Source organism: Periplaneta americana, chromosome 16 (genome assembly GCF_040183065.1).
Source record: "Periplaneta americana isolate PAMFEO1 chromosome 16, P.americana_PAMFEO1_priV1, whole genome shotgun sequence".
Classification (NCBI taxonomy): Eukaryota; Metazoa; Arthropoda; class Insecta; order Blattodea; family Blattidae; genus Periplaneta; species Periplaneta americana.
The window spans coordinates 163,761,121-163,784,663 of NC_091132.1; the positions used below are offsets into that span (position 1 = coordinate 163,761,121).

Sequence of the window (23,543 nt, forward strand, 5' to 3'; positions counted from 1 at the left end):
GGGAGTGCATTATATAGCGAAATTTATAAACTTGTACTTGCTATTTGGGAAAAGGAAATTGTACCACAACAATGGAAGGAGTCCATAATTGTACCTATTTTTAAAAAGGGGGACAAAACCAACTGTGGTAACTTTCGAGGAATATCACTTTTGTTGACGTCGTACAAAATTTTGTCCAATATTCTTTTGAGAAGATTAACTCCGTACGTAGATGAAATTATTGGGGATCATCAGTGGGGTTTTCGGCGTAATAGATCGACTATTGATCAGATTTTTTGTATTCGACAGATAATGGAGAAAAAATGGGAGTATAAGGGTACAGTACATCAGTTATTCATAGATTTCAAAAAGGCTTATGACTCGGTTAAGAGGGAAGTATTATATGATATTCTTATTGAATTTGGTATTCCCAAGAAACTAGTTCGATTAATTAAAATGTGTCTCAGTGAAACATACAGCAGAGTTCGTATAGGTCAGTTTCTATCTGATGCTTTTCCAATTCACTGCGGGCTAAAGCAGGGAGATGCACTATCACCTTTACTTTTTAACTTCGCTCTAGAATATGCCATTAGGAAAGTTCAGGATAACAGGCAGGGTTTGGAATTGAACGGATTACATCAGCTTCTTGTCTATGCGGATGACGTGAATATGTTAGGAGAAAATACACAAACGATTAGGGAAAACACGGAAATTTTACTTGAAGCAAGTAGAGCGATCGGTTTGGAAGTAAATCCCGAAAAGACAAAGTATATGATTATGTCTCGTGACCAGAATATTGTACGAAATGGAAATATAAAAATTGGAGATTTATCCTTCGAAGAGGTGGAAAAATTCAAATATCTTGGAGCAACAGTAACAAATATAAATGACACTCGGGAGGAATTTAAACGCAGAATAAATATGGGAAATGCGTGTTATTATTCGGTTGAGAAGCTCTTATCATCCAGTCTGCTGTCCAAAAATCTGAAAGTTAGAATTTATAAAACAGTTATATTACCGGTTCTTCTGTATGGTTGTGAAACTTGGACTCTCACTCTGAGAGAGGAACATAGGTTCAGGGTGTTTGAGAATAAGGTGCTTAGGAAAATATTTGGGGCTAAGCGGGATGAAGTTACAGGAGAATGGAGAAAGTTACACAACACAGAACTGCACGCATTGTATTCTTCACCTGACATAATTAGGAACATTAAATCCAGACGTTTGAGATGGGCAGGGCATGTAGCACGTATGGGCGAATCCAGAAATGCATATAGAGTGTTAGCTGGGAGACCGGAGGGAAAAAGACCTTTAGGGAGGCCGAGACGTAGATGGGAGGATAATATTAAAATGGATTTGAAGGAGGTGGGGTGTGATGATAGAGACTGGATTAATCTTGCACAGGATAGGGACCACTGGCGGGCTTATGTGAGGGCGGCAATGAACCTTCGGGTTCCTTAAAAGCCATTTGTAAGTAAGTAAGTAAGTAAGAGTTGGGCAACACGATTCTTTTTCAGAAGTCGATTCCAACGATTCAATCATACATTACAAATCGATTCTAACGATTCGTTCACGATTCTTCTCAGTCTGCGATTCCAACTATTCTTTTGAATCGTCAACGAGTTCACGATTCTTCCTACTCTGCGATTCCAACGATTCGTCAACGAACGACTTACAGGGCACTTTCCTTTGCAAACCACGCGTAGAACAAAAACGTTCTACATCTCGCGCATAGATGGCATAAGAGGCGAGACATTGGATTGTCTCTTTCTCATTGGCTGGAACCATTCAGCATGACCTCCATTAGTCTACAAAATTACCCAAGATAATGTTTCTAAATTATAATTTATCAACTGAACCTTATTACGAAATACATTTTTTGCATTACATCTCCATTTAACTATGCAAATTTCAGGTTTGTGTTCATTATTTTCCATACCTAAAAAATGCAGTATTTTGATTTCACTCTCGCTCGGGAGTATTCGGCACGGTTCGGAAATGTCCGTTGACAGGCTACATCAAACAAGTAAATAGAATCGTGGGTTACGATACCATGTCAATTCGTTACTATTCTTTTGAACGACGATTCGTTACGATTCTTTTGAACGACGACTCGTTGATACCACGAATCGATTCTTACGATTCTTTATTTTGTTAAATAAAATTACTAATAACCCATTACTTAACAATCCATTAAGCTACTATTAAACGTTTGTTGATGAAACTGGCAATGGACTTCATAGCACGAATGATCGCGGGTTAATAGGCATCATATATATTGGTTGTTGGATCTTTTCTGTGATGAACGTAGAAAATATCGATGTCATCCATGAATAATTTTGCACTATCGACAAATTGGGCTAAAGAGTATGCGAGGCACTCTGACTCTGTGAAGTATTTTCTTGTAACTTTCTAGACAGAAATGCAACCACAGTCTACTATATACAGTCGCGAAGCTTGAGGTTTTTTTTTGCAAATCTCGTGATAAAGCGCTCCAAGCGGTTAGCAACTAGAAACAATAGACTGTCCATGGTCGACTTTGGACTGTGTCGTATTTCTATCGAATGCTAGCTCGTTGCGTATTTCACAATTGATGCTTGTGAAATGTTCGTTATTGGTTATAATGAAAATGTTAATGGCTAAAATATAATAATTGGAATAATAATATGGGACAAGGAGGAGACGTATGTAGTGCTATAAACTGTAGCAACAGTAAGAGAAAGAGGCCAGAGTTATCCTTTGTCCGATTTCCGAAAGATTCAGAAACGTTCCTGGGTTTCCACAAGAATGCTGTGCAGAAACAAAACTGTTAATTTGAAGTTCTTTGTGACTGTTAGAATACATTATATCCTTAAATTTCACAATGAAACGTTTCAGTCTAACCGAAAGGACATTAGATACCGGTTAAAGTTCTGTCACTTAGGCTGCTAAATTTCCAGAGAAATAAAGGTTAGGTCTACTTTTTTTTCAGAGGATATATTTTTAATTGTAGTTATTAATTTTGTTATTATTTTTATGTGTTATTTCACTAAAGACGTAGAAAAATTAAGTTTGTTTTAATGAAATTTATTGATCACGTTTTATTTTCAATTCTGGTGGGATTATTAGTGCTTAGGCCTACTTTTTTCTTCAAAGGATATGTTTTCAATTATTGCTGTTAATTTTGTTGTTATTTTTATTTGTTGCTTTACTAGAGACGTAGAAAAAGTCTGTTACAATAAAATTTATTGATCACGTTTTATTTCCAATTCCGGTGTGATTATTATTGCTTAACCTCATCCCACTTTGTTAACTACGTAAGCCTACACTACAAGTACCGGTACACGTAAGTTACTGCATTAATTCATATTTCCATTATTATTGTTCTAAAGAGAAATGCAAATTAATATTTACTGGTTTCATAGTTAATTATCGCTATAATCTTGAAAGAGTGAAGCTGTTGTAGTAGATTTCAGTTTGTTTTGAACAAACAAACAAAAATTATATTAACTTATTTCTTGCAGGTATCTTCGAGTTTATGGTGGAATTTAATATACTTCATTAAAATAAAAAATTAACTTTATGCATTTAATATTTCAATAATGGAAGGAAGGTGTTAATTTTTCCAAAAGAACACGACAACGAAAGTGTAACATATTTTGTCGTGTGCTAGGAGAGAGATCTGAGATGATGAGGCGATAGTAGCGATCCTAGTGGTGGGCAACTACCCATGTTTGCATTTTTACTACATATTGAGCTTCGCGACTGTATATAGTAGACTGTGATGCAACTGTGGTCGAAATTTCGCTCCAACATTATGGTACTTGCATCAGTTTGTTCTTTCGGACAAAACAAGAATAATTATGGCAGATTAATTAGAACAATATAAATTGTTATGCCAGCGACTTATTTCTCTTGCCATTAACTGAGTTACGGGGGGGGAGAAGATTGTTGAGTACAGTTGTAGCAAATTTCCAAATATGTGCTCTTCTTGCAAGAAAATGCATCTGCTCATAAATCCCTTACTTTTTTACATAAAGTTTGTGACGCTGGATATGTATTGATTGCTGATGTCCCATCATCGCTAAATACAGTCCGCACAGAGTACAAGGTATATCCGAAACTTAAAAAAAGAAATGAAAACCATCACATAAAGGAGTCATAAGAACTATTCAAACCGTCATAAATCTGTACATATATGATGTTCTAGTGTTTATGAAAGAACATTTGCAAGATTTTAATATGAGAAGTGAGGTACACAATCATACAACGAGGAATAGGCAATTATTAGATTATCCACTTTGTAGACTTAGTGTGACAAAAAAATACTATAAATTGATTGGAATCAAATTATTTAATAAGCTCCCTATAAATATTCAACTTCTTCCTGTTCAAATTTATAAAACAAAATTGTACAGTTGGTTAATCAAAAACCCACTTTACTCAATAAATGAGTTCTTTGAAATTGACATACATTTTTAAACAATTCAGTTTTAAAAGTTTTAAATGTTATGGTTGTTGTTTCTTAATTTTTTTTAATAATGAGATTTTAAATGAAACCTAGTGGTAAATCAATTTACATTTAAATTTCAATGTATTAATGAACAGAGCAAATTGCACTACCTTATGTTGCATTTTTTAAGTTTATTATTAGCCTCTGTTTGTAGTATTCTTAATTAGTTATTAAACATATGACAATTAGTACTTGATACTGTCTTTTATCTAGTAAATATAGTACTTTTAACTTTATATTAAGTAATTTGATAAATATCTAGATTGTTTTTATAATTAAATTTTTATTTTGTATATCTATGAAATGTATTGCAGTAAGATTGTAACATTTGACAATGTCTATAGTGAAGTTTTTCATTCAATGACAATAAAGATTATTATTATTATTATTATTATTATTATTATTATTATTATTATTATTATTATTATTATTATGCAATGATGGCTTGCAGGACAAGGCAAATAATATTCTTAAAGGTCTCAGAACTGATTTACGATTGCTATCCTAAACATATTGAGTTAGAAGGTATTATTCATGTTGGATAAATAAAAATTTGTCTCACATACCACATGTTGTGCTAAGGACTATCAAATAATGCCTCATATAGAAGGTTTAAATGACGCTACATTAAGAACCACTGCATCTAAACTACGTGATGAAAATTCCCTTCGAAGCGAAAATGAATACAGTACAATCCCTCTTAACCGGTACCAAAGGCACCAAGGTTAGTTTCGGATATGAGGTTTTGCCAGATAATTAAATAAATACCATTGTATACAAAAAAAAGTTAATATTTCGTGGTGCCAAATGTTTGAACTGCAACCATGTGAAGCTTATTTCTCTATCACTTGCTCATAACTGAATAAACATACAAATCGTGTCGATTTTTCTTCTTAAAATACATCACACAATATAAATAATACACTAATCTTAGGTTAGAATATTCACTGAAAACAGAAGTTCGTGCGAACTTGCTAATGTGGCAAAACTGACAGTCCGGAATGTGGGAATCTGGTAGATTTAACCTTTTTTTATTTGCCCAGTCAAAAGTGCCGTTGTCTTGATATTGCCGGTTATTTGGGTGCTAGTTACGGGAAATTTTACTGTATTTCACTGCACTATATCATAATAAGAAAAATTAATATTGTGTTGAATCTTTCTTATGTCCCAGCCACTAATAAATAAATAAAAAATACTTCGAAAATGCCTTGGATTTAAAGTACCTTTTGAGTAGTAGATAACTGATGTGATCACTGGGAGAGCTGTAAGCCCATCCAGCCCACACTAAATACGTACCTTATATACGAAAATCGTAGTGCGTGAACGAAGAATACCGCCATATTTCTTTAATGTAACAGTGGGTTTCAGTGTTGCCAACATAGTAATAATATACACACCTAATCTAACCTAAACTAGCCTTTCTCATAATACTACACACCTAATCAAACCTAACCTAACCTGCGATATTATACACACCTAATCAAACCTAACCTAACCTGTGACATAAAACTACACACTTGTAGTAACGTTCCTCACACTTAGTACCATTTCGTTTACATGTATTGCTGGCTCTGCCAATCGTGTCAGTTTCCATCTAGTGGAAGTGGATCGTACTGATACTACTAATTTTAAGAAGAAGCAATGGCGACTTTTGTAATAATTACATTTTACATGTTTCCCGATATACTAAATATGTTAATGTAGTAATAATTCTCTATATATGGTACAGTAAGATTTTAAATATGTTGTGGTTGTGTTAAAAGTATTGAAAATTGATTTATAGCGGCACATTGGCATCGTCAAAAGTGTACAATATTAGTTCAGTGGCCGGTGGATACTCTACATTGACTTAATCTTATGCTGGGTTGCAAGAAAATAGACCTATAAATAATGTATTCCTCCATTAGTTAGTGGACCTTTAAAGTTAGTGGATTGTCGGGTTGCAGAAGAGGAATTTAACAGGTCACTAGCTACTGGATTGTTAACCAAACATCTTTGGATTTCAAAAGTGACGCAATAGGACATGAAGGAATAAAAAGTGAACATCGGCTGGTAGACTGATGTGAAGCATTGCTTTTATTGTTGTCAAAATTTGCAATAAATAGCTTTTAGACTAATACAAACCAGGAAGAAATCAGGAACAGAAGTTTCAGTGAGAAAGATAAATATGCCTATTTGTAATTTATTAGAAATAGCGTACGAGTGAATTAATTCTATAGAAAATAAAAAGACACTACAGAGCACATAACCTCGAAGTCAGAAGATGAACTAGGTCTGTAATAAAGAAATAAATAATAACTTCGTGAATCGAAGAATTAATGAATAAATAAGTAATCAAGTTACCGTATATTGACAGCTAAGAAGAGATACCTCTATCTACAAAATTGGTAATTTAGTTTAAGTAACTTACATTATTATTATTTACATTAACTTCATTATCATCATGTTCACAAAATTGGACAGTGTACTAATATATTGTTCTCGAATAGAAGATCTTGCAAAGCATAAACATATATAACAAGTTTGTCTATTTTGAGAATATAATTTCTAAAATAGTTTTCTTTATTTACCTGTAAATCTACAGATACGAGACTTTTTAGCCATCGATATGCAAAATAATTTAAAATCGTGTATATAGGCCTATTATATAAAATATCGCATGCCTGAATCTCATACAGGTAACATTATGATTAATCAAATTATATAAACTACTCGCCAATACACAAAATGTACGTAAAATGTCTGTCTAACGAAGGAATAAATATTATTATAGGAGGGAAATCAGATCTCTAAGTTTGTGAATCCTTTAACGAACCAATAACACTAAAGATGTTTCTTGCAACGGGTCTTTCGAACTTATTTGTCCGTTAGCAGCTAACAAAGGAATAAATGCGTTCTTGCAACCCACCATTAAAGACTCAATATGAGGATAGTTAAGAAAAGCACAATTAATAAACTTCACTCACCTCCAGTTCACACTTCATCATAGGAAACGTGATGGGGTCTTTAGTTTCTTCAATTTTGACATCGCATTTGAAATCACAGCTGGAGTCGTGACTTTCCATTGCAGTGTCTTTCTGCAGAGAAAACACATGTATAACAAATTTCCAATATTTCATTTTGTTGGAAGATCAATCCATTTGTTGCAGTCCTTAAATCAGTGCCTGCAAGCTGACACTTAGCTCCTAGTTCTTTCGAAGACGAGTAACACACGGAATTAAGCAAATTACATAGGAAGAGTTCGCGGGAAAAACGATGACTGTCATAATTTTCTTAACGTTAATGTCATTATGTAATTCAATGGATCACTAGGAAATTTAATGTTGTTCTTATGAAAAATGGTGAAAAGGAGAATTATCACCATGAATACAGTAATCCTTTCCTTTACTTTCTATAGAAATTAGACTCAATTAGATCATTATATAATCCTTAACAGAAATGTGACATTCGTTTTTCCCGCGAACTCTTCATATGATTCAATCAGCAAAGTTCATGTTGATGATAGAGCACAAAGTATCCATTCAAGATATATGTAAATTAATTTGTAATGAATCTGATGGACTCTTACAGCATGGAATTGAGGCAATCACAAGCATAAACCGACTTCTGACAATTTCATAACACTCATTCTATAACTCCCCTCCACGTGTATAACTGTATAATATATCTCAAGTGTATCGTCGAATTTATCTCGGGCATTTTAGGTCTTATAAATTGTGTGTTTGTGTGTGTGAGTGTGTATATTCCCCTTATGTTACGTAACTGATTTTGATTATGTGTAATTTTCTACTTTATTTTATATATTACATAACCGATCTTGACTATTTGTAATTTTATATTATGTAACTGATCTTGATTATTGTAATTTTCTACTATATTTTATGTAATTTCTAAGGTATTTTCTTATGTGTTGTTTTGTAATCAAATTTTGTACTTCATGTATATTATTCAAACCTGGTTGAGTGGAAGAGAAGGCCTCATGGCCTTAACTCTGCCAGGCAAAATAAACCTACTACTATTACTACGTGCTGCCCACGGTTTGCTGCCAATTCATCCAGGAGCATTTTCATCCTCGAAAAAGTCGTCCATTGGCTAATTTGCCCAAAATAATTAATCCAAAAGAAAGTTTAACCAAAGAAAATAGTCCGAAATTTATAATACTTGTGTAAATATGTCTGGAGCTGTATGGAACGTAGAGCTGTGCGTTTTCCCTTTCAAGCCTGCCTGCCCCGTGTCATTCAGAATACTCTGGCATTCCGCTCTTGACCATGTAAACAACAGGCCGAGCGCAAGCTTGCCTGACAGTACCCGCTCCTTCTCATAAACCCGAGTCACACGGGGATAGTTTACAGGAGTCATGTGCTTGAAGCCTCTAAACTTGATGCTATATTTGTGATCACACGGAGACATTAAACTTGAAACCATGCTTGAAAAAAAGCGCGCTATGAATGTTGTATTCTTAGTGGTGTTTAAATTCTTGTATTCTGTTATCGTTAATAAAAATCAATAGTGAACTGGCATTTTTAGTATGGTGAAACTGAAGATGCCACCAGCACATATTCAAGCATGTGTGCAGCTAATTGGCGCCTTGTTATTGTATGAATTACAAAATATTCTTGAAAAAAAGGAAAAGAGAACATGGGTTAAGAAATGGATTCGTACAAGAATTATGCACGGTGCATCTAATACCTTGTTGAAAGAATTAGCTGAAGAAGATCCTGCAGAATACAGGAAGCGTATCAGAATGAGTCCTGTTTCAAGGGTTTTAAACTTTTTTCGAACCACTTCTACGTCTATGTTTTCGAAACCTTGTTCCATGAGTTCACTTACTAGTTTCTGGAATAATAACTCCCGCTTGTTTTTATTGAGGTATTCTTTGTCACGTATATTCCACAGAAGTTCATACTTCTCATACACTTCCAAAAACTTTATGATATCGTTGGAATTCCACTTAGGGGCGCTCATTATTAATAATTATTAATTTACTTCGACAATAGGCCTGAAACTACAAACTTTCTACTTGTCAAGTTGCTACAAGTTCGCATTCACACGCGAGAAGTGGTGGAGTTAAGTTGGTAACGTGACGGGAAAGTGGACACAAAAGTTGACGGGTCGTCAACTCAAATTCTGCTTGGCCGCCAAGTCACAACTTGACTGTCTCGACCATATCACACGGGGAAAGTTGAAGGAAAGTCGACTTGCTCCAAGCACTTGACTCCTGTAAACTATCCCCGTGTGAATTAGCCTATACAAAGCGTAGTATGACCCAAGCGAGCCCAGTGGGTTGTTACGAAGCCTGTGTTCAGTTTAACTGTAGGCTATGGATTCTCAACAAGTGCAAGACAAGTTAAGATGCGGAGAGGAGACTATGTTTGGTTAATGGAAATAGGAATGGATCTGAAGCCTGGAAATAATTCTCTTGTGTAAATGAAAAAGAAACGCTAAAACCAGAGGGTGCTGCGAAATGCAATACGTGTCGGAAGATTTTAAAAGTGAAAACAGGTACCTCAGGCATGTTGCGTCATATATTATGTAAAGTGGAAAGAAATGTTCAAGACGGGTAAAATATTTTGAAAACTGATTTTTTAGTGGAAAGGCGTGTGGAAATGTGCGCGAAAGACTTGAGACCATATTCTACTGTGGAAGGGGAAGGATTCTTAAGGCCCATTCACAATGAAAATTAAACATAACCGTAACATAAACACAGAAGTTTGCGCCCAGGCTACCAAATGGGATCATTCACAATGATTCACATAAGCATTGACATAAACATTATCGTAAGACGTTAACATGAAAGTTTGCAAACTCCAAACTTTCATGCTTATGCTTACGTGATTTGCAAACAGAATACAATCGTGGAGCGCTGAAGTATACGACAGAATATGAGGAAATGGCGTCGTTGTTATGTTTCCATGGTTACCAAGTATGTTTGCTGTTATATTTATGTTCCCATCGTGAATGATGGTATGATTTCTTGATTTTACCACAATGAACATTAAACATAAACATAACGTAAGCATAAAACCTTGTGTCCATGTTATTTAATGAAAGCATTCACAATGAATTACATAAGCATAAACTTAATCTTAATCATAAGACATTAACATGAGAATTTGCAAACTCCAAACTTTCATGCTTATGTTTATGCGATTTGGAAACAGTACACAAGCGGAAAGCGTGTTTTCACTTTTTGTTTAACATCTCATGGGCTTTGCCTACAGGCAATATTTTGATCTATTGGCCGTGATCATAGCTAGGCGCGCAACATGGAATCATATGACGAAAAGTTGATTACTTTACATCTCCGTTTCTTTGATTTCAAGTGTTGAAAGCCATATACTGATGCCATTGTAGTTATTAGAAACATAAATTGAATAGCTACATCGTCAGTCATTGTGCAATTCTCCATTTTTATGTAATAGATTCTGTAGTTTTGTTGATTCCGTATGTTTGTTTCCACACACGTGTTATGTTTACGTTATGTTTAATTTTCATTGTGAATGGGCCTTGGCTACTTAAGTTTGTGGTATATGTTTATGTGCTTATGTTAATGTTTACGTTATGTTTAATTTTCATTGTGAATGAGCCTTTACGTTTACATTCTTAAGTCAACGCTTACGTTATGTTTAATTTTCATTGTGAATGAGCCTTTACGTTTACATTCTTAAGTCAACGCTTACGTTATGTTTAATTTTCATTGTGAATGAGCCTTTAACGTTAAGACAGGCCCTATTGGATATATTTTTTTCTCCTTAAAAACAGAATTTATTTGACCTATTTCAATAATTGAAGTTTTACGGGAAATAAATTTTGAAATTAACAATAAAATAAACAGTTGATAGTTAACTTAGACACAACTTTTCTATTTATTGAATCCAGTACTGACTGTGAAGGCTAACTACACGTAAAACAAAAGAGAAGAGGCATGATAAGAGCCTGCCGTCCTAGGAGCAAGCTCACGTGGAACCCGACTTACAACACAACACATATACTGTTTTCGCTGTAAGAAAAATCCTAATGTAAACACAAGCACGTGGCTGTCATACCCGTGATTGGCTCCCAGTCGAAACACTCACACGACGCAGGAAAATATAGTCCGTATTTGGAAACTATCATCTTGTATTATTTGAAAATAAATAATTGAATTCTAGTTGTTAAATACAATGAAACATAACTTCACTCATACGTAAAACGATATGTAAAAGAAAAGCTACTTTTATATTTTGTTATGTACTACTAGCCGTACTCATGCACTCCGCTGCACCTGTTAGAAATAAATATAAAGTAATTACTACATTAAAATAGGACGTTTGATCCAGGGAACATTCGTATTGATAGAAGGATAAATCGTTTAATATGTTACTTAATTTAAATATTATTTAAACAATTAAAATGCGGTCATTTTGGTCCAGAGAGCAATCATTTGGTGCAATGACAATACCTTTAATATGTTTCTTAATTGTTATTACATGCAACCATTGTTTAATGAAGATTGACATATCATTTAGTTTTAATGTGTATACTTTATATTCTTTGCTATATGTTTCAGAAGTTCTGTAATAACATTGTAAAATTATGTCCATCTAGAGAAACTACACTTTCCATTGGTGAAATAATAATTAAACAATTAATTAGCTTCCGATATTACTTCATACAAACACAGAAACATTCTCTGTAGGCTATGTTTAATAGCTTTCGATTGTTGTTGTCCAAGGCCCCTTACAGACGAAGTCATTTGTTTTTATTTCAGTACAGCGCCTTAGATGGCGTTGTTATTGTAATTTTAAACTCATTTATCTCATTAAATATCAGTCCTATCAAAATTTTACAAAGAATAAAACTTATCGGAAATTATTTTTAAAGAAACGTTTGTTATGTAACATTTTTCATGAAAATCAATAATAAGCGAGATATTTCGATTTATTTAATTCAGGCCCCCTTATAACCCTCCTTTTAAACTATTTTGAATGCCATATAGCCTAAAATCTAAGTTACAACGAACTTAATTTATATTCCAATTTTCATATAAATCGGTTCAGCCATTATCGCATGAAAAGGTAACAAACATCCAGACAGACAGACATACAAACAAAAATTTCAAAACAGCGATTTTCGGTTTCAGGATGGTTAATTATACATGTTAACACCAATTATTTTTGGAAAATCGAAAATTACCAGAAAAATTTTGGCTACAGATTTATTATTAGTATAGATTAACTCGGATGAATACCAACAGTAATACCGAGGTAGTCTGTTCTTGTAAGAAGCTGGCGTCACTTGGTCTCGTAGTTGTTCACGTTAGCACGTGGTACTGAAGTATGGCTTCTGCATCCTCGGTGTGTGTGGTTATTAAACATAAGAGTGGAAACCCTCTCAAAAGCGGAGAAAAACAAATAGTCTTAAATGTATATAATAAGTTATGTGAGTTTTAATTAGAATAATTATAAAGTAAATGTTTCCTAAGCAAATGAATGCATAGCAGTGAGGTTAGGCCTACTTGACGAGTGACAGGAAATATTTAACATGAAACAGAATGTACAACAGTAGGCGGGAACATATACTGAGTATCTATGGCGCCAAACAGCGGCCAATAAAGCCTCATTTCAGTCACATGCTATTGTTTATATTAGGATTTTTCTTACAGCGAAAACATTATAAACTTGCTTCTACTGTTGGGTTAAATACGCTCTTGCCTGTTCACCAGTCCAAGCAGGTCAGGCAGGCTGAATGTTGCTCTATGCACAGCTCTAATGGAATGTCCCGTCTATATACCACGTTGTAGCTCAGGACAGCTTTCGTAGGTGGAATTTCGAAGCAAGTATCATTATTCGATCAAAATCACCTTCATCATCATTGGCATGGTCATTAAAACTATCGAACATCAAAAACTGTTCACCATTATCCAAGTTGTTAATGTGGACGGAGTTATGCAACAACGGACCAACCGACAATTTCCTTTTCCAATTAACTGCGGGCTAAAGCAAGGAGATGGACTGTCACCTTTACTTTTTAACTTCTCTCTAGAATATACCATTAGGAAAGTTCAGGATAACAGACAGGGTTTGGAATTGAATGGGATACATCAGCTTCTTATTTATGCAGATGACTTCAATATGTGAGGAGAAAATCCACAAATGATTAGAGAAAACAGGGAAATTCTACTTGAAGCACGCAAAGCAATAGGTTTCGAAGTAAATCCCAAAAAGACAAAGTATATGATTATGTCTCTTGATGAGAATATTGCACGAAATGAAACTCTAAAAATTAGAGATTTATCCTTCGAAGAGGTGGAAAAATTCAAATATCTTGGATTTTTTTTTATTTCATTATTTTACCACGCTTTATATCAACAGCTTAGGTTATTTAGTGTCTGAATGAGATGAAGGTGATAATGCCGGTGAAATGAGTCTGGGGTCCAGCACCCATAGTTACCCAGCAATTGCTCGTAATGGGTTGAGGGAAAACCCCGGAAAAAACCTCAACCAGGTAAATTGCCCCGACCGGGAATTGAACACGGGCCACCTGGTTTCGCGGCCAGACGTGCTAACCGTTATTCCACAGGTGTGGACAATATCTTGGAGCAACTGTATCAAATATAAATGACACTCAGGAGGAAATGAAACGCAGAATAAATATGGGAAATGCGTGTTATTATTCGGTTGAGAAGCTTTTGTCATCTAGTCTGCTGTCAAGAAATGTGAAAGTTTCAATTTATAAAACAGATACATTACCGGTTGTTCTGTATGGATGTGAAACTTGGACTCTCACTTTGAGAGAGGAACAGAGATTAAGGGTGTTTGAGAATAAAGTTCTTAGGAAGATATTTGGGGCTAAGAAGGATGTAGTTACAGGAGAATGGAGTTACACAACGCAGAACTGAACGCATTGTATTTAGGAACATTAAATTCAGACGTTTGAGATGGGCAAGGTATGTAGCAGGTATGGGTGAATCCAGAAATGCATATAGAGTATTAGATGGGAAGCTGGAGGGAATAGAACCTTTGGAGAGGTCGAGACGCATATGGGAGGATAATATTAAAATGGATTTGATGGAGGTGGGATATGATTGTAGAGATTGAATTAATCTTGTTCAGGATAGGAAACGATGGCTGGCTTATGTGAGATCGGCTATGAGTGTCAAGGTTCCTTAAAAACCACAATTAAAGTAAATAATAATAATAATAATAATAATAATAATATTATTATTATTATTATTTCAGTGAGTGACAATCAAAGACTATTACTAATATCGTGTAAAAGTAGCACAATTCAGCTTCAATGCAAAAGTCACTGTTAAAGTGTAATACTGAAGCTATTACAATTTCGCGCTTTCCCTTGCTGTTGTCTGTCCAGTCGAAGTGAAGAATTGTTTTTTACTAATTTTCGTTATTATTAACTAAAAAAGTCTCACATTTCAGAAGGGCACAGCACGACCCTGTCTACCCAATGAAACCGTGTCAGCATATTAGAGCGGTAATTGTTTATATACTCGTGAAAGCACACAACTTGATTTAGAACTAGTAATAATACGAATTTTTTTTAAATACCATACAGCCTTTTAGGCCCAGAATGGCTCTTTATGTAAAAATGTAGCATATACCTTGATACGGAAAATGTTCGTCTCTTGGTTTCATTTGTATCACAATTCAATAATAATAAAGTTTACATAGCTCAACATAGCCACTTTTAGACCGTGATGTCAGGGAAGATGTAGACTGCATCAAATTTTAAATAATCTGTATCAAGTTAGAGGGAATGCCTTCATCGATAATTAGGTATGCCTTAATTTTCTGGGGAAATGGTAGCAAAATTGGGAGTGTGTTGATTTTGCAAAAGAAAGCCATTAGAATTCTATGTCAATCAAACTATCTTGAACATTATCGACCTCTTTTCAAATGATCAAGATATTAACTGTCATAAATTATATATATATATATATATATATATATATATATATATATATATATATATATATATGACCTAGTCCTTTAACTCGACAAAATATAGACAATTACTCATTAATAGCCAATATATATGATCATGAAATTAGAAATAGTGAACAAATTAATATTCCATACTGTAGATTACGTAAAACTAGTACAAATTTTTCTGTCATGGGAATGAAATTATATAATAAGCTTCCCAGTCAATATTATAAGTTACCAACCAATAGTTTCAAAGCTAGGTTTTATAATTGGCTTTTAATTAATCCTTTCTACTTTGTAGATGAGTTCCTTAACATAAATTCATACGAAATTGCTTTTTAATAAATAAAGTTATTTACATTAGTTACAATTATTACATAAGAGTGAAGTGTTTTCATTAATTTTAGAGTTTCAAAATGTTTTGTGTTTCCATTCTAATTAAACTTACTGTTTTGAATTATATGTGTATTTTCAAATGTATGTTTTTTTTTTTTTTTTTGTGACGAAGCCTATCACTGTATGTTTAATGGCTTAATAAATTGGATTGAATTCTTAATCTGTAAATGGATCTCCTATATCGAGACCATAAAGATTACAACTACCAAATACTACAGCAGTGTGAGTATATTATGTGTGTGAGTAGTCATTAATAATACAGAAATGAGGAAGTAGATAAGGGGCGCAAAATCTGATCTTACATCTGGTGAACAATTTGCCTCTTCCATGACTGAGTCATCACATGATTGTTCTGCCAAAGGGTCCATTTTCGGTTCCGTCTTGATAGCATCCATTACAACTGAAAGAAAGGAGTAAAAAAATTACTTGTTTGCTCTTTATAAGCTGTCAACATAGCTACATGTGCAGTTAAGTCAATAGAAACTGTGCCATAATGTTGCGAGAAATTAAGGCCAACTGTACAGATAAGTTTGCGAATTAATAATTTCAGGAAAAAAAAAAACTTATTCTTTTTGTGGATATGGAGCTGATTGTATGTGTACGACCAGAGCCTTCGTTCAGCAACACTGTAAATAACTCTTCAATAGAGGTCTATGATTCAAAAGCACGTGTCTATATTAATGTCAATTTTCAAAGTAAATGAATTTTATAACTTAACGTGTGTGTCGATGAAATTATGTTCGCGGTCAAAGCAAACATTTATTGTTTATGTATCATATACTATAGAGTATTCCACCTTAAGAAAAAAGCATTGGTCTTACGGGTCTTGTATAGTACGCTGTTGCCGCAAGATGCCTCCGTTAGTAGAACGAGTGAGGCATAGTATCTCTATCTCACTCTCTTCCTAATACGTACAGTGTTCTAGCAAGTTTATCGCACAAGATAGGTATGTTAAGTCCGTTGAAATTATAAAAAAAAAGGTAATTATGCATAACAACTACAGAAGCGATTTTAAATTTTATTCTTTAAAAAACCCTACATTTTTACCCCCTTTTTCAAAAACACTTGATAGCAAAAGTAGGAAAACAACGTAAACTGCAAAAACTTAATGTAATATATTTTGGTAATTTCATAGAAGACGGGCACCTGGTTGGATGTACTAAGTATTACCAACTTTTTTACTTTAGAGTTAAATGTTAGTGATTTTTAGTGACTTTTATATGTTAGTTCTATGTTTTTATACGAGGTGTCGCATTGATGATGTTTCAATTTGATTGGTTATAGTTGTCATTTGTTCTAGAATTTTCGTTAATTTTGAATGGGTAATGACGTTGTTAATTGTTCTTGGTTGTTTGAAGTGAGTGGTGTTATGCTGTTTTGCTGGCTAAAGCTATTGGAAGTTTGTCATTTTATGATTTTCCTTCGATTTCAGTGGTTATAGTTGTCATCATGTGTTCTAGAATTTTCGTTAATTTTGAATGGATAATGACGTCAGTAAGTTGTTCTTGGTTGTTTGACGTGAGTGGTGTTAAATTGTGTCTGATGGGTAAACCTATTGAAAGTTTGTCATTTTATGATATTTGTGAAAGATGTGTGAACATAGAACAGAGTATTACATTTTATGTCGATTTTGGTTCAGTTCTTTCGCTGGTGAATAAAAATTGTATCGATTGTTGACGAGAAAACTGTTCCTGTGATTCCAAGGAATTGTTCATTGAATTCTCCATACAAGTTAAGGTGTAATAAGAGTTCAAAGAGAATTTCATTTTGTGTAAATACATGGTTTAGTTATGTGAACTTAACTGTACGACAAAGTGGTGGTTTAGTTCTTTGTTGGCTGCATGCTTTAAGTTCAGATTGCCTTGAAGCCTGTGTCATAATGCAAGTGAAGTGGTTGTCTTTGAAGACGTCAATGAGGATTGAATTTTGTTTGATTAGGTGATAAAATATTGTTTTGTTTTGTGTTTTAGTGATTTGTGGGGGTAAAGTGCGGGCGAAAACTGCCAGAAAAGTACTACCAACTATGAAGTTCAAATGCCACCAAACACCATAAAAATCAAAGATGAAAAATTAAACATATTTTCATTTTTTGAAAGGCTTTTTCTTTCTTAAAAATATGAATATATGTTTAATTTTCCATCTTTGATTTTGTAATGTTTGGTGACATTTGAACTTCATAGTTGGCAGAACGTTTTGGTAGTTTTCGTCAGCCATGTTGGATTTTGCCCGTCTTCTAGGAAATTACCTATATTTTTTATCAAAAACCTTAATTTTCACTCCTTGTCAAGAGGACAAATATAAGCAGCAATAATCTAATCTAAACTAACGTAACCTAACCAAAATAGCCACACAAAGACTGAATCAATTTCACAAATTCGTCAAACAATGTCAAACATGATGAACCTTACCTTAATAATTCGTAGGGTACAGGGCTGCAGCTGCTCTAAAGAATGCACACACTCTCTCTTCCATTAGATATTTACACTTTAACATATATTCTCCCAAATATCCAATGACGCAACCAAACGAAAAACGTCCACAACACTAAGTTTACTACGTGCCAGAAAGGTACCAGAACGACCAACTTTCTTCCGTTTCGCATACTTCCGGTATAATCTCCCGCAACGGAAGTTCAAGTCCGTCTTACTTACTCTCAACTCATGGCAACACACTTCGAAAATCATGCAATCCTTAATAATACCGTGATTCACGAAATAGTCTACAATATCCTCCTCTCTCAACTCTATACAGACAAAAAACGAAATTCTACATCCATTACAACTCACAACGATAGACCACCTACAAGAGAAGAATAATACACGCACCAACTACGAAAAACTACAATCATACAGCCAACGACTTAGAGAAATTCTAGCTCGTAACATACAGCTATCACTTAACCACAACCATCCAATCATACCGGAAGACACATCACCCAATAACAACACACAACGCTTCAGCCAATCAAATCACAATACTTTAAAAGTTATGCACTCACAACATAGACTTCTAAACACGAGAAAAAAACCAAGTTCAATTCTACTTCATATTTAAAAAAATCTACTCTACCTCAACCGTAAGTGACCTACGCATAATATACACATACTAATAAACGAAATTCAATACTAAACACTACCAGACCACCAAAAATAACAAAATCGCTTCTGTAGTTGTTCTGCATAATTACCAAAAAAAAAAAAAAAAACCTATTAGTGCCATAATAATGCCTGGAAACACATACATTATATTTTATGTACATTATAACTAGACTTCGGATATTTAGGCCATTATTCAACTTTTAGACACCTCAACTAGGCTCCATAATGATCGAAAGTAGGCATTAAAATACAGTTTTAGGGATCTAAAACGTTACAGTAATTATACATAATAATAATAATAATAATAATAATAATAATAATAATAATAATAATAATTCATTCATAGTCTTCTGCCCAAGAGCAAGTATTTCATTGCAAACCCAGCATTCTCTAGTCTTTCTTATTTTTTGCCTTCCTCTTTGTCTCCGCATATGATCCATATATGTTAATGTTGTTTATCATTGGATATCTTCTTCTGCCCCGAACTCTTCTCCCGTTCACTATTACTTCCAGTGCATCCTTCAGAAGGCAGCTTATTCTCAACCAGTTACCCGGCCAATTCCTCTTTCTGATCAGTTTCAGCATCATTTTTTCTCATCAACTTTTTACAATACAGCTTCGTTTCTTACTCTATCTGTCCAATTCACATGCTCCATCCTTCTCCATAACCACACTTCAAATGCTTCTATTCGCTTCTCTTCACTTTGCCATAATGTCCATGTTTCTACCCCATAAAATGCTACACTCCACACAAAGAACTTCACTAGTCTCTTCCTTAGTTCTTTCTCCAGAGGTCGTTTTTGTATTAAAAGCTTCCTTTGCCATTGCTATTCTCCTTTTGACTTCTTGACTGCAACTCATGCTACTACTTATAGTACACTCCAAGTATATCAATAATAATAATAATAATAATAATAATAATAATAATAATAATAATAATAATAATAAAAACCATAACCTCAACTAAATCTAGTATTCGTAAATACTGTGTTCAAAGTCTGTCTTTCTCCATAATTTCGTGTGTAATTTTAGGCATAAATTCAATTTTGCAACCACGAAAAACTCGTAATATGACATATTTCAATGATAATCTCAAACTTCGTATGTTATTCGCAATTATTATATCCCAACTCTATCGCCGTGCTTGATCGTAACTAAGAGCGAGTCTTTAGACGTAAAATAACAGATCTTTTCCACTTCGCCTACTATTCGTAAATATTGTTACAACTCTATAGGTAAGCGTTCACTACATCGTATCGCAAGCATCGGACGAATCGCATGGATCGGAAAAAGACAATCTTTGCTTTAATTGTTATGTAACCGCGTTCACTATATCGTATCGGACGCATCGCCTCACGGCAAATCCGTCCACGCTTCTCGGATGGGCAACTTTTCCGATACGTGCGATCATGGCCTTCTTTAATAACTCAATTTTAATTGGTCAACTGTTCCTCTTATGTTGTGCCGTGTTCAGTGTCGCGCCAAAAAATGCAGACGGAAAACTTATTTCGCGTGTAGAAAATTGCGAAGAATTATATTTTTATTTTATTGAGTTATTTTACGACGCTGTATCAACATCTAGGCTATTTAGCGTCTGAATGATATGAAGGTGATAATGCCGGTGAAATGAGTCCGGGGTTCAGCACCGCGAAGAATGATATAATTTGAGGCGTTCCCATTACAGTAATCAAGTCATTTCTTGCAAATAAATTATGCAACCAATATTTCTTTCGTTTCTTCCTCTCCAATTAAGACGCATGAAGCAATTACAAATTCCTAATCGCTAACAGACGTAATTAATAAACCTAACCTCAACTCCTCTGCTTTCAGTATTGTCAATATCGTACGACGTCACGTTTTAAACAGCTGATAGGGGAATCCGATGAGGCAATGAGGTGAAGCCGTTACAGTGAACGCACTGCACTTAAAATATCCGTTGCGTGCGATTCGTACGAGCAGTGCGATGCGATGTAGTGAACGCTTACCTTATCACCGTCTTTGACCGTACGTAATACAGGGTCTACGTTTAAGCGTGAATGTCATATTCCAATGATAAATGCCAGATATAAAGGATATTTTTTACGATAACCTCAACTTGTTCTGCTATTCGTAAATACTTTTACAACTGTATCATCGTATTTGACTGTAACCTACAGCGTCATTACGCGTAAATTTCATTTTTTAATGAGAATAATCTCATAATATTGCACATTTTCTAACCATAACCTCATCTGCATCTGCTATACGTAAATATTGTGTTACAACTGTACTGTCGTCTTTCACCGTATCTACAACGTATTTCTAAGACAATTTCATTTTCCGAATGACAAGAAAATTAGTAATATATCTTTTTTACTTTGCTGCTATTCGTAAGTAATGTTACAATTCTATCGCCGGATTGGACCGTATGCTAGGGACTACGTTTACACGTAAATGTCATATTTCAATGATAACAATACTCGCATACCAAAGCTCTTTTTTACAATAACCTCAACTTTTCCTGGTATTCATTCATACTCTGTAATAAATCTAACGCTGTCCTTGACCGTAACCTAGACCGTATCTTTACGCATAAATTTAATTTTCCAATGACAAGAACACTAATACCACATCTTAAACATAACCTCAACTGCAACTGCTATTTGTAAATACTGTCTTATAACAACTCTATTGTTCTGACGGAAATTGAGTGAATTCCACGAAATTACTAACGGTCAGTTGTTGGTAACCAATCACTCGAGAGTGAAACAGTGCTCTATGGTTATTCAGAATCATAAATGAACATTAAGAGTTGTTTTAGGATAATGTACTTCTTCCTAGCATACTAATTATTGAAAATATATCAACCAACATCTAATATAGATAAACAACTATTTCAAGAACCAAAATTTACTCTACAGCTAAAAATGATGCCAACAGGTCGTCCAAAATTGTTATAAAAAAGAAGCTTCTGGCCAGAAACACATCTTTTACGTCCTTGAAAAATTCACACTGCATACGACAAATTTCACTGCACAATACAATATACAGTCACATATATGTATATCACATACTACATGTGATAATACTACACAAAACGAAAAGTAAATGAACTTACCTATAAAAAGAGAATCAAACCAAAATAAAAATCAGGTAATTATATTGATTACACAGCTCACCTTATCTATTGACTATTTCTTCAGACCTTGGTTCCCCTCTAGCTAGCACACAAAAACTAATCTTACCCAATGATAGTGACACTGTTAAAAATTCGTTGTCATTTAATCCTCTATATCACTGGCCACAAGTTGATAATATTCAACTACACACAATACCTAACAAAATTAGAATAACAAAATTCCATTTACTCGCATGAAGTAAATGCCGGTAAGGATCGCACTGGCAGTGCATGAGATGTACGCATATGCACACTTAATCATTTCACATTTTACTGCAAATTTACAAAATCTATAAATTTTGTATGGAATCAGCTGTGATGCTAAATGAGGAGCAATCTTTAGATAGTGATCTCAGATTTAAGGGGAAAAATAGTAAATGGCTATTATTTTCTCAGTTAAATCATGTTTTTGTAAGACACTATCAGTGTCGCCAAAACGGTGGTTTTCCCACTAAATCTAGTTCTCTCTCTCTCTCTCTCTCTCTCTGTGTCGCGGGGGAAAAATAATTGAACGGTGGGCAATGGGAAATCTACTTTTTTCCGCGTTCAAATCAATGGAAATTTGTTTTTTCCTTAAACAACTAAGCTCGACTTTGTCCTGTGTTAGCATTCCTCTCGTCTGTAGTGAAGGGGAAATCCCAGAATCATACACAACACGTGGAGACACCACACCATTTTTAACAGTGGTTTTTGGTGTGAAGTTTTTCCGTATAAAGATGTTCAGATATGAACCCATTAAAAGAATTGGGCTGAGTTCGCACTTTCAGTGCTCTGTCTTCTCTGGTCAAATGCAGAAGTAGAAAGGCTATTTAGGCAGATAAATATAATAAAAATCAAAATTAGAAATAGAATGGGGCAAAGGTATCACGGTCAATTTTGACCGTTAAGGCTGCACTGCGACGGTGTCTTACATATTGCTGTGATTTTGACTTGCCTGAACACACTGTTAAAAAAATCGGAACGATCGATTATACAGACCAGAAACTGCAGTTGCTTCAACTTCCACAAGTACAGCTGAAATTGAAGAAAAAGAGAAAGAATAACACGATGATAATGATTATGTAGAATCTCTTCTTTTAATAATTGTTTAATAGTTATTTATATAGCCTATTATTACTATTTTTAAATATGTAAAAATATATATAAGAATCTATTGGGTTTTATGCTATATTTAGCGGTTTTTTTTTTAAGCGTATAGTGTATTTCTGCAAATTGGAGTTGGCAACGCTGGACACTTTTTGTTTATGAAAAATTCTCAACTTTCAAACATACCCATGGTTTTTTTTACTTGGTTATTCAACGACGCTTTATAAACTACGAGGTTATTTAGCGTCGATGAGATTGGTGATAACGAGATGGTATTTGGTGACATGAGGCCGAGGATTCGCCATAGATTACCTGATATTTGCCTTACGGTTGGGGAAATCCTCGGAAAAAAACCTAGCCAGGAAACAAGCCCAAGCGGGAAACGAACCCGCGCCCGAACGCAACTCCGAATC

General features: G+C 34.4%; 1 protein-coding gene across 5 annotated transcripts in view; it reads right to left on the reverse strand.

The window, feature by feature from the left end:
* Positions 1–22,248, reverse strand: part of LOC138691725 (zinc finger protein 391-like) — a 49,668-nt gene extending 27,420 nt beyond the window's left edge. For 4 of the 5 annotated variants that reach the window (XM_069814029.1, XM_069814035.1, XM_069814034.1 and 1 more), the window contains exons 1-3: positions 22,046–22,248; positions 16,092–16,189; positions 7,435–7,545 (exon numbers count right to left, since the gene is read on the reverse strand). In XM_069814029.1, the coding sequence (XP_069670130.1) occupies positions 7,435–7,545; positions 16,092–16,184 (204 nt within the window). In that variant the 5' untranslated portion in view covers positions 16,185–16,189; positions 22,046–22,248. The remainder of the gene's footprint in view (positions 1–7,434; positions 7,546–16,091; positions 16,190–22,045) is intronic. The other variant, XM_069814030.1, reaches the window with a different exon arrangement.
* Positions 22,249–23,543: the final 1,295 nt, after the last annotated feature.